Source organism: Mytilus edulis, chromosome 13, assembly GCF_963676685.1.
Source record: "Mytilus edulis chromosome 13, xbMytEdul2.2, whole genome shotgun sequence".
In the NCBI taxonomy this organism is placed as follows: Eukaryota; Metazoa; Mollusca; class Bivalvia; order Mytilida; family Mytilidae; genus Mytilus; species Mytilus edulis.
Window position 1 is genome coordinate 26433943 of NC_092356.1, and position 16206 is coordinate 26450148.

Consider the following 16206-nt stretch of genomic DNA (forward strand, 5'->3'; position numbering starts at 1 on the left):
ATAATACAGGAAACAAAACAGCCTTCAAAAATTAGAATGAAAACAAAGAGTAAAGAGTATGCAAAATCTACTTAACCAATAAAATGACAAATACTAGCTACCCCGAAACGTCTTACAAAGACATAGGGAAGATTTGGACAATGCATGTACAAACAATCGATCAATACAGGAAATGATATGTTGCTATCCGGAAATAATTTAATTTTGAATGTAACCCGTCTTCTGATTGGCTGACATTGTTTTGTTTATCAGCTCATAGACATAATTTTGTCATTTGATCGTGACGTCATCAACGTTTTTCCATGATTTACTTCGGCTAAAAATGAAATTTAGAATTAATGATAAGAAATGATTGTAATAAATTTTCGGTCTATTTGAAATAACATAAACAATGTGGTGCACACTTTTCAATAACCCGCTACGCGCGTTATTCTGTGTACACCACATTTTGATGTGATTTCTTCATAGACAGAAAAAATATAACAGTCATTCCTTAAGTGTTTTAAAAACTGTTTATTGTAAACTTTGTATATCTCGTTTATTCATAAGATAAATTTCATTCATTTTTGAATTAAAAAAAAACAAAGTTAAGTTCACATTTATATGTATTCGAAAACACATTTGTAAGGTCTTAATAAATCGTATTTCATTTGGACAAATTAATCATCGTCATTATCATGATTTTGGTAAATCGGTCTCAAAATCGGTTTGATTATCGGTCTCAAAATCGGTTTGATTATCGGTCTCAAAATCGAGAGAATATCCTTTATATACTTTTTGAATAGATTTAAGCAACGACGTCGTTGTATTCCAGACTTCCAACCAACACCACAATCAGATGGAATGGGTTTAATACAATTGGTGGTAACAACCCTATGATTGAGTGTCTGAGGCATTCTAAAGTTGTTAATCAGATCCATGGTTGCATGTGTTTTTCCTAAACTCGGAATTTGTTAAGCTGTAAAATAGATTTAAACTGGTTTTCAGTTATAACATGAGCTTAATCGGTCAATATCATGTTTAAACAAAGCAAGCCATTTTGTGCATAATGTTAAAAAGAGATTTACATGATTTGGAAGGCAATTATAAAATATTTGTTACACATATGGTCTCATTGTATATGTAGTTCCGATATGACTTTTCTCATTGACGGTTTCATTGACAGCGACCTAAATGTTCCCTGTAATGACCAAAATGATTTGGGGCATCGCATCCATCCATAGCATCGAAATTCATAGTCGGGCGCGTAATGATCAAGGATTAAGGATTAAGTGTTAAGTGGTGGTACATTGACATATTTACACTTTTATTTTAAAAGAATTCAGAATATCTGGTATGATTTATCCGTTAACGCATGGCCCCTCTGTCACCTTTATCGTATGATCCTCCATGTCAATTTGTACTGGAATTATTATCATATTACTAGAAACCAACTTATCTACCGATATTTTATTTTATTTCGCGCAAAGCCCGTTCTAGCCGAATTCGTGATTTATAAAAAAAATATTGATATATTGATGAAAGGGTTTCCGTTTTTAACAAATTCGAGACGATTTACATTCGCCTTATTTTATTCTCGCCATATAGTTTTATATCCCAACATCAAACTTTTGTATTTAATATAGAGATGCTTTATAGTCTGTCATTCATCCGTTGTCTGTGGCCTTGGTTTGTTTTTCGCGTTAAGCATGATAAGGTCAATTTAGATGCTATTAAGAAGGCTAGAAGGCTAGAGGGTAGAAAATTTCGGGAAAAAATTATCATTTATTTTTCATTACAAATTTTATTTATTGCCTTTATTAGTTGTAACTTTATCATATTGTTCAAAAATCATTAATAGAATCAATTCGTGTTGGCCACAGATGACTTTTAAAATGTATGTGTCATTGAAAAAGCTCCATATTATCTCCCTTTGGTGAAAAATACCTTTTTTTGGCAATAAAATTGAAATATCTCTTTTAACTCATCGGTGACCTATATTTTTTATTATAATTTTCAAATAAGCTGTACTAAAACTAAACTTTTGTAAAATTTAGTTGTTTTTTTTTTATTTCGATATTAACTATATTTCTCCTATTAGTTCAACAGAAAAAAAAGTACCTGTACAAAAATGTATGCTTCTTTCGAAGGCAGATTGTGAGCGTAAATGAACGGTGACCCCATTTTTTTTATATCATTTTCCTATTTAGTATAAAATTTAGTTCATTAATAGAAAAAAATATAGAAAAATCCTCAATTAAAATTAAATTTCGATTTAGACCCGCAAGCCCCCTTAATATTAAAAAAAAAAAAGAGGAAAATATAACAATTATATGATGTACATATCCATCTGTAGTCCTAACATCTGACTTTCATCTAATGTTCAAGGTTCATTGATGAACGTAAATGGTTAATGATGTGGTCCGGTAAGGGCCGATTTTGGCCTTAAATTTAAAGTTCACCTGACGAAAGATTTTAGACACTTTTTAAACGCTTAATTGTCTATTTCAGTTGATTCAATTAGTTTATGTGAAAGATTTTAACTGATTTACTCATTAAAAACGCTCCGATTCTAGCTTAAATATGAAAAATCTATCGAATATGCCAAACAATGTCACTTTTCAGATGGTTTTTGTCAAAAATGAAAGTGGCCGCATCCGTGTTCATCCTCAACCTTTATATATGTTATGTATTATCAACAAATACAACTTGCATTTCAATATAAAGAATGAACACAAATGCGGCCACTTCCATTTAAGACGGAAACCGTCTAAAATTTAACTAAAATGCTAAAATTGTGAAGATTTCAGTAATTTAGCATGACTTAATGATGCTAGTACCCGATATATGTACATTGTATTGTCAAAAACTGCCCGTATTTATGTAGCAGAAGCGTTCTAGTTTCCAATAAATAACTCAAAGATTACATTTTAACAATTTTGTAAAACTGCTGTATTTTGGGGCCAAAACGTGGTCTTACTGAACCTACTCCATTCCAGTTTACTAATCTTTGATTTTTTTTCGAAAAACTAAGAGTTTTCTTATCCCAGGCATAGATTACCTTAGCCGTATTTGGCAAAACTTTTTGGAATTTTGGATCCTCAATGCTCTTCAACTTTGTACTTGTTTGACTTTATAAATATTTTGATATGAGCATCACTGATGAGTCTTATGTAGACGAAACGCGCGTCTGGCGTACTAAATTATAATCCTGGTACATTTGATAACTATTTCATGGTTACGTCAGTTTTAAGATTTAATGAGAAACAAACCAACTAGATATTTAGTGTGCATAATCATGTCTGTCACAAAATGTTTCAGTTGCCAATGCACCGTATTAGTTGGTTCAATATTGATCAACGTTCTTGTTTGATAAATTCTACTTTCGTTGATACGATGAGTGCTTTGGTGTATGAAACAATTTCGTCCGACTTGGATAACTGCCCTTTTGCTAGATCCATCATTCAGTTTCTCGTTTATGCAAAACAATAATAATCTCATCACTTCAAAAGAAATAGGTCAACTATAATTGATTTTTAGAATAATTGTACGATGAATATTTTTGACAAGGTTCATCTTACCTTGACATCCTAACCATTGCTATTTCGTCAACGTTGAGTGTTTTTGATTATGTCAATTTTTTAGATATAATAAGTTACTTTATCCTGTGTCATAAATTATTGATAGGTGTGCATTTAATATAAAGAATGGAAACGGGGACTATGTCAAAGAGACAATAAACCGACCAAAGATCGGAAAACAACCCGATACAGTCAAAGGGTTGTCAATACAGTGAAACATCCACACCAGAAGCAGGCTTCAGCTGGCCACGGGACAATAATGTAGTACAGAATACATATGTATAGTTCAGCGAAATGAACGCCACACTCAAACTCTGCAACTTATAAATTAACCAAACTTTTTTTTTAAATACCACTCAATACTTATAAAGGCTAGAGATTCCTGGCTTAAGACAGTGATCGAACGATTTCAACCTTCTCCTATACATCTAGCCAATGTTGAATGAACAAACAATCAGCAACACGCACACTAAAAGACAGTTTAAAAGAAGTCCGATGGTAGAATAAGTAATAGATGAAACAAAGCAAAATGACAATGATCAACATAAAGTAATAAAGGACTACTGTAGTTACTAGTATATCAGCTCCAGACCTCAACTAAATTGTTAAGTGTGGTAACAGTTTCTATATGTGGAAATTTCGAATGGGTCTAGTGTTTGCCCAAATTTATGTCTATCGGGGATCATTTTCACTTCTTTTTAATCTAAAATTTACAGTATAACGGATGGATGTGAATATTTTGACGCTAAAAAAATCTAGTCGATTTTTTACAATTAATGCGTAAACATGACGACACAAATGCATTCATTGATGTTAATGTTTATGATAAAGAAACAAAGGCAACATTATGATGCGCCTGTCGTACAAGTGAGAGGTTAAGCGCTATAAAACCAGGTTCAATCCACCATTTTCTATATTTGTACCAAGTCAGGAATAAGACAGTTTTTGTCAATTCGTTTGATGTGTTTTATCTTATGATGTTGCCATTAGATAAGGGACTTTCGTTTTTTGAATTTTCCTCGAAGCTCAGTATTTTGTGATTTTACTTTTTTATTATTTATTTTTTATACTTACCATTAGTCCGTTGTTCTGGATTGTTACTTTTACATCTCTATGCAATACAAGGTCAGTAAAATTGAATTTTCGTAGTCTTGGGTCAAACTTGACATTGTCTGTCTTAATATCTATCGGAGACTGTTGCTCTCCACCACATGCGGGGAAGTCTTTCTTCCAATGCTCTGGGTCTAATTGAAAGCAAAACAAAAACGAAGATTTTGATTGTGACAAAACAAAAGCGAATGTCAGTTCTTCGCAAATGATTCATAATCACAAGGATAAATACAGAACTGAAATCAGACTTATTTTTTCGACGTTCGCGAGTAGAAATAATAACACATATTTACCTCGTCGTGAATATATAACACATACAAGTTTGATTAACTTGTCTCTCATCCCTTTTGCACATTTAAGCAAATAAAATATGTTTTTAAACAAATTAAACACTTAGGTCTTTTCATAATGAAATACATCAAGAAAGTTTGAAAACTGCGACAATAAATTGCTGCGTAGTTTGCTCAAAAGGGCTCATCGCGAAGTAAAGTACCCTAAACATACTAAATACATCCCTGTTTCACGGCAAAATATTGACAGTATTAGTAATTGAAGTTGAAAGCAACAGCGATAATAAAATTCAATAAATATCACCAAAAAAGCATGCAAAATACCCTTCATCGTCGTTTTAAGGTTCATGTGAACCCCATGACTTTAATGGTTGTGTTTTCACCTCAAAATTTACTCTGAGTACAGACAAACTTGAGAATCCGGAAAAGTTTTAAGGCATAGCATGCCCTAGATAAATAAAATTCAAATGCATAATCATTGTATGATTAAGAAAATTAAAAACTTAACTGGATGCAAATTGCTGCAAAACCATAAAACAAAATTACTTAACTCAACTTTGTACTTCTTTGGCTTTATAACTTTTTTTATCTGAGCGTCACTGATGAGTCTTATGTAGACGAAACGCGCGTCTGGCGTATTAAATTATTAGCCTGGTACCTTTGATAACTAATTAGAGAAATTTGGAAGAAGAATTCCTAAATAGGCTATGATCTAACTTTTTTACGAGCTGTCTGTCTCTCGGGGTTTGATTTGCCACGGATTTCGGTAAACTGAATGGTTTTGATAAAATTTGTAAAAGAAAATATTTGTCCATATGTGATAGTGATAGAAGTTGATATTCGACACAGAGATTTCCTTCAAGAAATCAGAGAAAACAGAGAAAATGAAGAAACATTAGTTCGGGTTAACACTTTGACCCAAGTTTAAATATACAACAAAATCTGTTTCAAGCTTTGGTAGGTTAAAAACGATACCGTACTCATAAATAACACAAAGCTTTAGATTTTACACTACAATGTATATACATGAACGTTTGTTACAAAAATCTGATATCGAAAAGTTACAAAAATGGTTTTTCGTTTCGGTGAATTTCTAGCAAATTCCGGTTCGGTTTCGAGTTACCACTTTTACCCGACACCGTTTTTTCTTTTGCTATTGGTGGTATGTCTTTCTTACATATGAGTTTTAATTCCCCTTTAGAACTCAACCACCTTTGACGTGCATCCTAATTTCTTTAGTCTAGTGAACGTATGATGGGCCTGGAATTTAGTCTTGACATATTAATCACTTAATCAGATAGGTAGCTTTCAATGGTATTTCAAAAGATACCTATTTTTCTAAGCGCGTTGTGTCTTAGTACAGTGCCGATAATGAAATCCTTTTATTTGCATGAGAAAACAGCAAAATAAATAAATGTGCTATGCCATTATCATAATATTATGATGTAAAATTTGATTTTCTTCCGTTGTATGACCAGGAGAAAATAAATTAAAGATTTTCAAAGGTCTTTTCACCTTAATCTTTATAAGATTTTGTTAAGTATTTGACAACTTTATTGATATCTAACATCGAATATTGAATCATGATATCTACACAACACTTTTTGAAGAATTATCGATTAGTAAGAGGACATCTATATGACAATAGTCTGAAGTTCGTATACGTTTATGGAAACTCTGTACTATAGTTTGTACATAATTATATATTTTACACATTCATCTTACGTCACAGACTATATAGATAAATGACAATACATCAGTTTTACTTAATTTATAAATTATTCGTATCTAATAATTTTTCTATTTTGAAATAGTGCATATGTTTTGTATAAAGCATGTATCAATATTATACATTTAGTTAGATGTAAGAAACTTTACATTCGGTGTGAGCCAAGACCTATAATGTTTTTCTTTTACAAATTGTAAATTGAATAGAGAGTTGCCTCATTGGCACTCATACTAAATCTTCTTATATCAATGTGAACCTCAATAACGACATTTACGTTAAATGCAATCATTTCCAGGCAATCATTTCCAGGCAATCATTTCCAGGCAATCCGTCTTTCAACAATAAAAAAGGCCGCCACGATATATCGCAAAAGTGTTAAATGTGATGTGAAAAACTAATCAATCAATCTATCAGTCATTGTCGATTTTAATGGTTTAAATATAAGATTGGGAAATGAGGCAATGACTAACATTAAAGATAAGGCTTCGGTGAAACAAAACAAAAAACAATAATTAAGATGTCATGTAAGTGCGTTCAAGGGTAAGAAAAATAAATTGAATAATGTTGTAGTTTTATTTTTGGTAATGCATAAGAATGTCCTGTTGGCCTTAATTCGTTTTGCAGAAATCATTGTATGCATTATTCATAGAAGAAACTTCATGACCGTGCAAGATACATAACATGCATTTCTTCAATAAACACATTCGATAATTATTAAGAATGGAAGGTTAAAAATCCATCAGTAAAAAATTAACTAGTATAGAGATAAAAAAAAACTCATAAAAGCAGATAAATAAAAATAAAACTCAATCAACCTTCTACTGTTGCATGAATAATTTGACCTTATCGATGTGGGTAGCTATCTAATTGTTGTAACAAAGGGTATTATCACCTGTATTGAGGGCAGAATAGATACAAATGAAAAAGAGAAGGTATGATAGGATTTATTGTTAAAAACATGAAATCGTAAACCTAGTTAAAATTATTGAAATCTTTCGAAATTATGATAATCGTATTGATGAACAAACAGGTGGCAAAAACTGGACAAGACAGGTTTGGTTGTGATATAACTTTGACATGTAAGACGACATAATAATTATGTTTAAAGTTACATACATTGCCATTTTAAACACACTTTAATGACAAAATAAAGTAAATAAGCAAACTATCGTTTGGGATAACGTTTGGCTATATATACAAATGTTAATTACTGTCTGAGAATGAAACTAATTCAGATGTTATTGTAGTTTGTCGAACATTCAATATGTGTGTAGCCTTAATACACACTAGAACACACCCGTGATATCGCGGGTCCGTGACTGAATTAAACATGTTAAAGTATATAACTATGCGCAAGCCTTATATTAGTATTAGTATTGTCATCTGATAAAGTCATACCGATTATAAGATACACAGTTTTCTCTGCTTTCAAATCCTTCTGTTTATACCCGTCGAACTGGAACTTATTAATTATTGGTAATATTAATTATTTGGAAAACAAAAGGTCCTGGAATGGAGTATTTTTTAATCAACAGCATTGTCCTATATTAGTTATAAATAAAGTTGAATTATTTGATTCGCTGTTTTACGTCATGGCTGCTAACAAATTGAAAACTGTACCTATACGCCTTATTTTTAGTCCAGATTTTTAGTATTCGTATTGTAATCTTAGAAAGTCTTACTGATTAAAATACTACAATAGGTAACAATTTGACAATTTAGTAGTGTCAACCCTGTGATTATCACCCGTGTATATAGCATATTAATCAATTCTGAATACACCGTTTGGTGGTGCGCCTGTCAGATGCGGAACGTACAGATAAGGTAGAGAGTCTTACTGATTAAAATACTACAATAGGTAACAATTTGACTATTTAGTATTGTCAACCCGGTGATTATGACCCGTGTATATAGCATATTAATTCTGAATACACCGTTTGGCGGTGCGCCTGTCAGATGTGGAACGTACAGATAAGCTTATAGGTAACAGGTGAATATACTATTGGTATCGGTATCGGACTCGACCCGGAACTTCTTAATTTTTGGCAATATTAATTACGTGGAAAACAAAAGGGCCTGGAGTGGTGTAATTTTTAATCTACACCTTTGTAATATATTAGTTATATATAAAGTTGAATTCTTTGATTCGTCGTTTTTACGTGTTGACGGCTGACAAATTGGACCTCGTCATTTTAGTATTATAGATATGGAAGTCAAAATTTATCGCTATCTATTCCGATATCTGACATGAGAAATTCTTCTATGTATTATTTCAAGGGTTTTAATGCAGAGATGTTTATTGCTTCATTTTCTAATTATCTTTAATATCAATGAAAAACAAAGAGCTTTCATACTTCTTTAATTGAAATTCATTTATATTTCTTTTTCAGCAGTAAAACGTTTGAAGAAATGTTTGCTCGCCGATTTTTTTTTTTTTTTTTTTTTTTTTTTTTTAACTTTTTTTTTATATTGTTCTTGTCTATATGAGGGTATTAGATAATTTCCAGAAATGCAAGGCGAATATCAATAGAAATTGTTTGTTTACAAAATTCGAAGTAATTTAAGTGTTCATTCGCTATGAAGATGATAATCAGTTGCATGCGTAGTTATAAAAATATGTTTTGGTAAATACTTCGATAAAAAAGGACATTCGTGTACAAATATCCCGGCACAAAAACAATTTACCTTTAAATTTTCAAAATTATTGAAATACAAAATATATGATAAATTTATGCTTGTAATGTTTACCACTGTATGTTAATACTTATCATCTACAACAGAAGCAGTAGGCTTCATCAATGTTCTTGTTAATCTTCATGATTTGTCATCTAACCCACAATTAAAAAAATCAAAAATGTTGCAAATACCAACAATGTTTAATGTTAAAATACTTACTCTTGCCATGATTGTATCCCCAGTCATCATGAACTAAAAAAAAACAAAAATAGGAGATCAACAATTAATATAGTCATTATATATCATTTATGTTAATCAGTATTACATGATAGAAATTAGGGAAAGCAGATGTCTACATCATATGCGATATTTTCCCTATAAGAAGAACATCCATATATGCGTTAAACATGAAGTATATCAGTGACTTATTTGATAATGTTTCACATGGTACATCTAATATATGGAGCGTGATTTCAAAGGAACATCTCGACGACACAATAATAATTCGAAGACAAAAAAATATTCGGAAAAGCCAAACGCAATAAATCAGAACATGTGTTCTGGAAAATACATGGCATCAGATTGGCACTGATCATGGAATTTTCTACTAAATAGTAAATGTCTATTATATCATTAACTTGTTAAAGAATGTCAAAATTGAAATTGAAATGCAGTCGTGAAATGAAACAGGATATACTGTATTACTAATGGTGCCAAATTACAAAATAAATGTATCTTCATTTTCAGGAAACAGTGGACGTACTTTATGACGGTAAAGAGATAATATTTCCGAACGTAACAATGTTTCACATTCAATTTGGTAGCAACCAAATACGCTATAATAGTGTTTCGTCAACTTTCTATTTTTAGGTTCGAAAAAAATTTAAATGCTTTTTTCAATAAGATTAAATTGATTAATTCAAATTTCATTTTTTTTAAATATTGGCACAAATTACCTGCACCACTTGCAAAATTTGATCCAACTAGAACAATAATACACTTAGCAAATGTTGAAAGTTCCATTTTTGAATAGAAGCCCAATTCTTTAGATTTTTCTTTTATACTTTGTCATATTGTCATGTAAGACGGACTAGCGATACAATATTTTGCAACATTTTAATTAAGTATTGTCAATAGGGTTAGGTTCGTGTGCACTTATGATTTACACTATTGTTGTAAGTTGTAAATGTTTGAAACGTATATTAAAGTAGTTTCGCATAACTTTTTTACACTTGTCGACTGACAAAAAATAAATGCGCACAGGCATGCTTTATTTAGATTTGATGTATAAAATAAGTACTCTTATTGTGTAAATCACTAAAAAACAGCGATGCTCAGCCTTGTGATAATAATTAATATCATATATCAATTTTTTACATATTGATGTTTGCAAACGATATCCAGTACAGTGAACACCGATATAAAATATGGAAACATTTCTAAGGATTGCTTCCTTCTTATCTCTTTTTCTAAGTTAAAAGATCATTAAAACCTTCCTTGTGGTTTCGTGGTAGTATGCTGGAACTGCGGATTTGAGTTCGTTGGTCAAAACAAAACCTAATATGTATGCCAGACGCGCGTTTCATGTACAAAAACTCGAATAAAAAAGATTAAAAAAGGCCAATAGAAAATGACGTTGAAGAGCATTTCGATTGCTGAACAATAAGCAGCGACTAAACCGTACATTAAATGCATATGCATTAGAGTTTACGTGCAACCGTCAACATCATCCTAATATGACTGCTTTTAAAATCATGTCATGGATTGATCGGGCATAATATCTTCCATAGGTTTTTCACTTGTCCCATTCGCTAACGAATATATGAAGTTTTAATTTTATTTATTACAATTTGGATGATTCTATTACTATTGGTAAACTGTTGGTCCCCAATAATGTCATCAGTTCAAGGGTGGTCAGTACTGCGTCGTTGACATGATTTACAACGTGTTTTTAAAAAATACTCTTTACAAATTAAAAAAAAAATGTTGGAACACTTACTAGGTTTCAACCTACTCCTCCATGCAAAGTTTTCCCTGTGATGAATTTTGATTTTGATTTTTTCCTGCAACTCTTACTATTCTATGTGTTTATACTTCACTGGCTGTTAAGGTGGTACCTAACACTACAGGGAGATAACTCTGTAAAATCACATAAACGTTTTAATGACGTTGTGTTTTTAAGGAAATATTAAGCTTTTCAATGATCAAAATTAGTGTTTGTCAAACTGCTATATAACCCGTCTATATATTTTTTCTGATAAAATGCTTGGTTCAAATATTTTGAAATTTTTATATTTTTGTCAAAGGGTCAAAGTAAATACTTTATCAAAATTTTCAGAAAATTAAACGACCAAAATTAATTTTAGCTAAAGTGTTGGGTACCACCTAAAATATTTGGATTTTAGCGTTCCCAGTGAAGAATAATCTAGAAGAGAAGCAACCAACAATCAATCAATCAATCTAGAAGAGCACACAAATTTACATTATTCAAAGAACTAAGATTTGTGACACTCAGGTTTAGATTGCCCTATCCCCAACTTTATTTATTTTTATGTAAACAAAACTCACGTCTGATGAACAAAGTTATATGCCTGATTTCTTTGATCATCTTTTTTAATTCATTTTCATTTACTTATATCAACATGGCCAACCAAATAACTGAATTCAAAATATATTATTGTCTGCGCGTACTTCTGTATCATATGCCGACATAGGACAACTTCAACTGTATCCTACAATAAGTCTCCTACTACAGTATTGTATACCATGAGTCATCCCCACCGTATTGTTTGCGATGAGACACATGAAACAGAAGCCAAAACGTCACTAGAAGGAAACAGGGAGATAACTCCTACGAAATGCCAAGATGAACCTGAGGGGATCGCGATCGCCAATACTATCTTCTCTTAATCAACGACAGAGGCAAGCGATGTCGGATTGACTACGCCGAGGGATATGACCTGGATGATCCCGAATTACCCCGGACACAACCACAAACATACTAATGCAATCTCCAGAGGCAGAAACAATAGCAATATTGATCTTTGAACGGCAAAGTGAAAGCAAAACGGTCAACAAATCGGTTACTGTTCAATAGAAGGTAGAAGTAAGTCCGCGATTTCCTTTGGATAGTCGGACTATAAAACCGAAACGAACGAAAAGCACCTGCTACCAAATTAATTGCCATTAGGCGCCTTCTACTGTTTTGTTTGCCATAAGTAATCTGCTACCGTATTCTTTGTCATCTGGCATCTAATACCAAATTACTGTATTGTGAATCATAACATACCTGCTACCCTATTGTCTGCCTAGGGAATTTGCTACCGTTTTCCATTAGGCACTTTCTACCGCGATGTTTGCCTTAAAATATCTGCTACCGTATTATTATCCATAAGACACGTACTACCGTATCATATTCTCTAATTGGCCTACCGCTACAGTATTTTTTGCTTTTAGGCACCAACTACCGATTTGTTGGCCATAAGCTATTTGCTATCTGTGTATTTGTCATAAGATAGCTGTTACTGTGGTGTTTGCTACAAGGTACTTTCTACCTTACTGTTTGCCATAATACACCTGCTACCGTATTGCTTCCCTGAAACACCTGTTTATATAGCATATCCTAAAAATGCACCCCTGCTGTATTGTTTGCACCTGTTATTGTATCGCATGTTTTAACATTAGCCTATTACTGAATCTCATGCCCAAATGAGACACATGCTACAACTCGTACGCGCTTATGAGACACCTGCTACCAAGCGTATATATTGGTTAGACAAATGCTTCCTTGCGAATGTACTAATGAAACACATACTACAAAGCGTATGTTCTAATGATATATCGTTTCATATCCCTTTAAAACACGTGCTACTATATTTTATCCCATAATCATCGAATAAGTACGTGCAAATGTACTTATGCACTTATTCGTTTATACCCAAAAACAATTGATTACCGTATCAAAACTGTCATTTCGTCGTTACCTTTGGGCTACAGACTGAAATTGACATATAATTATTATAGTTGATCCAAAATGTATTTCATTTAATCTTAAATGTCTATTTTTGAACGAGAATGTAATGGATTCTTTGTTTTCAAATTCAACATCATGTTTAATTAGTGACATCAGTGAGAGCAAAACCATTACTAATTACAGTCTTTTCATTTGGACATGTATCAAGTATGCGGTTTTGACAATTCAACACTAATCAGAAATACGTTATAGATAATGCATATTTTAAGGTTTTTCTTGTCGTAGAACACACTGAGGGGTGTCAGGATTGATCAAATGAAAGACCGACCGTAGGGAGGTCTTTCTTTGAGCAATCCTGACACCCCGAGGTGTGTTCTACGACAAGAAAAACCTTAAAATATTCATTATCTGACTTATATACCGTCAAAAAAATATTATTTTTTATAAAGATTTGCAAAACTTAGTATCCTATTTTACCGACAACACTAAAGTGGGATATTCCTTTCTAATGCGTTCAGGTTTTAATACGCCCTACGGCTCATTTAGAATAAGAAATAAAACTCACTAATGAATCTATATATAAACCTTTTAAAAATATTATCCATACACAATAAAAATATTACTGTAACTGCATGAAGTAAGACACAAATGTATTGTTACCATCCGATAACGGTGTATGACAAATACAAGACACATTGTAAGTAATTTATTGTACCACTTAGTTTATGGAAACGGGGGAGGGGTATGTTTTTTGTTCTATTTGTAATGTCATTTCTATCGCGGAAAAGTTGTTATTTTTTTTAACAATTTTAATTAAATCGAATGTAAAATTCAGAAAGATTGTCCTTTGACCGAAAAGCAATACATTTTATTAACAGATAATCAGGATATAATTATATACCCTCCGCACCCGACCCTTTTCTGAGTTACGTTAATGTTATTCAACAGAATATAAGATTATCTTATTAGTTGATTATTTGATAGAGTAAAAGTATACATAAATTTTAAAAAAGTTAAGAACTGACACGAAGACGAATATAAATACATGTAGGTCACAGTATGATTTCCTATTCAGCGTTTATGTCCTGAACATGCATGAAATATTTGCCACTGGACGTTAAGCAAGCAAAAATCAATCAACATATTCAGGACTCAATAAAATTTTCAAAATCTTACACACGAATATGTTAAATCTGGCTTTTTATTTATGAAGGTCTATATTAAAATTCATCTCACATATATGACAATGTTTCTTTATTGTAGCGACAAATTAACAAAACTTCACGTTATTTGTTTCTAAAATTAAAATTCGGGCAATGAAGGTTTTTTTTTTACATCTATCATCGATTGAACTTTAGAAAATAAATTTCCAAATCGGTATATTTAATTGAAACATGGTATCGTCCGGGTTGATTCTGAAAAAGAATAACCTGTCGTTCTGAAAGAAAATAACTCCATATAGGTATATAAGGAGAAAGAAGATATGTGAAAAAAGTTTGATGCATACTATTTTGTATCCTGCTATTCGTTTAACGAGGTTTGATGAATTTGCATTTATTTCCTTGAGGTAAAGTTGCATAAACCATCATGTACTAATACTACTTGCATTTCAACACCTTTAAGACTGTACCATTGTAACCATTACACTTGATTGAAATCGTATACAATGCAGTCACATAACTTCAAAGAATACGTCAGGATAGTTTTATCTTAAACATGAACGTCCATTATCTCATTACAGAGATGTATGTAGGTGAAATATTTCGCTTCTTGTTGTGTACGTTAAATTAGTCCGTTGTTGTTGGAGAACTATTTTACATTTAGATGGCAAGAAATAACGTTGAACATTTGTTATAAACTATGGAGATCAATGATCGTCGTTAACCAGATAATACACTTTCTACTTCATTAAATACTGTAGGATAAATGAAAGGCGAAAAAAAGACATTAAAACAAAAGTTGTAAATAAACTGACAATGCCATGCCAACAACAAAAAAACAACCAAATAACATACAACTTGACCGCTGCAGACTGAGCAACATGAACCGCGCTTAACAACGGGTGAAATATCAGGTGCTAAAGAAGACCCTGCTGTACATGTGGCATCCGTCGTGCTGTTTTTAACGGTTAAAATGTAAACTTAGTGAGTTATTTTGAGTTTCATAGCCGTTTAATTCATTCTGCCTTTTTACATCTATTTCTTTTAAGGGGTTGAATTTTGTGTTGGTAATATATTTTGTATATGTGGTCAATTCAACATGTCCATGTTCTAGTAAACACTTAACTTTACATTAAATGATTTAATAATTTAATTTTTATTGGAGGGAGGGGGGAGAGAGGAATCACATCAACAGAGTAACGTAAACTGTTGATGCAGAGATATGTCTCGCCTTTCTGTAATCTTGATAGTATAATGGCAACATCGAAACCAACTTGTCAGTATTTAAGCATGTAAACTATTCAAAACATGCAAAGTCAATGAAACATGATTTAAGATGCTGGACTAAACAACATGAATGGAAAAGAAAATTGCCAATGCTTACAAAACTTCATACCAAATACCATTGACGTATCATATGTGTTTCACTAACTTAAACTAAAACTCAAGCTTGCAGAAAATGTTAAAGTTTTGAAGTTAAAGATCTATGATAAAGCAGTGGCGCCAATTGATCTCCAAGGTAAATAAGGCTTGTAAATACTAATATAACTGCACACCAAATACCGTTGACTCTTAACATTAGTGTTTTCTTCTAAAGCTGATCAGATCGCAAACTCTAACATGTAAATTATACAACCCAATCAAAGTAATAGACAATGACTAATGGAACGGAACCAAGTCATCTCTATGATCATAAGATGTACCATTG

The 16206-nt window shown here is 32.0% G+C and overlaps 1 protein-coding gene across 1 annotated transcript; it reads right to left on the reverse strand.

The window, feature by feature from the left end:
• Nucleotides 1–1340: 1340 nt before the first annotated feature.
• LOC139500213 (carbonic anhydrase 6-like) lies at nt 1341–10388 on the reverse strand. Its single transcript, XM_071288953.1, has 4 exons — nt 10322–10388; nt 9585–9617; nt 4631–4804; nt 1341–1402 (listed from the first exon to the last, which is right to left on the reverse strand). Exons 1-4 carry the CDS (start codon nt 10386–10388, stop codon nt 1341–1343), a joined length of 336 nt encoding a protein of 111 aa, XP_071145054.1.
• Between the last annotated feature and the right edge of the window lie 5818 nt (nt 10389–16206).

Coding starts and splice junctions, on each gene's coding strand:
- LOC139500213 (XM_071288953.1), bottom strand. CDS start 10,388: ATGGAACTTTCAACATTTGCTAAGTGTATTATTGTTCTAGTTGGATCA. Junction 4,805..9,584: donor GGGATACAATCATGGCAAGA/GTAAGTATTTTA, acceptor GCTTTCAATTAG/ACCCAGAGCATTGGAAGAAA. Junction 1,403..4,630: donor GAACAACGGACTAATGGTAA/GTATAAAAAATA, acceptor TAATAATTCCAG/TACAAATTGACATGGAGGAT.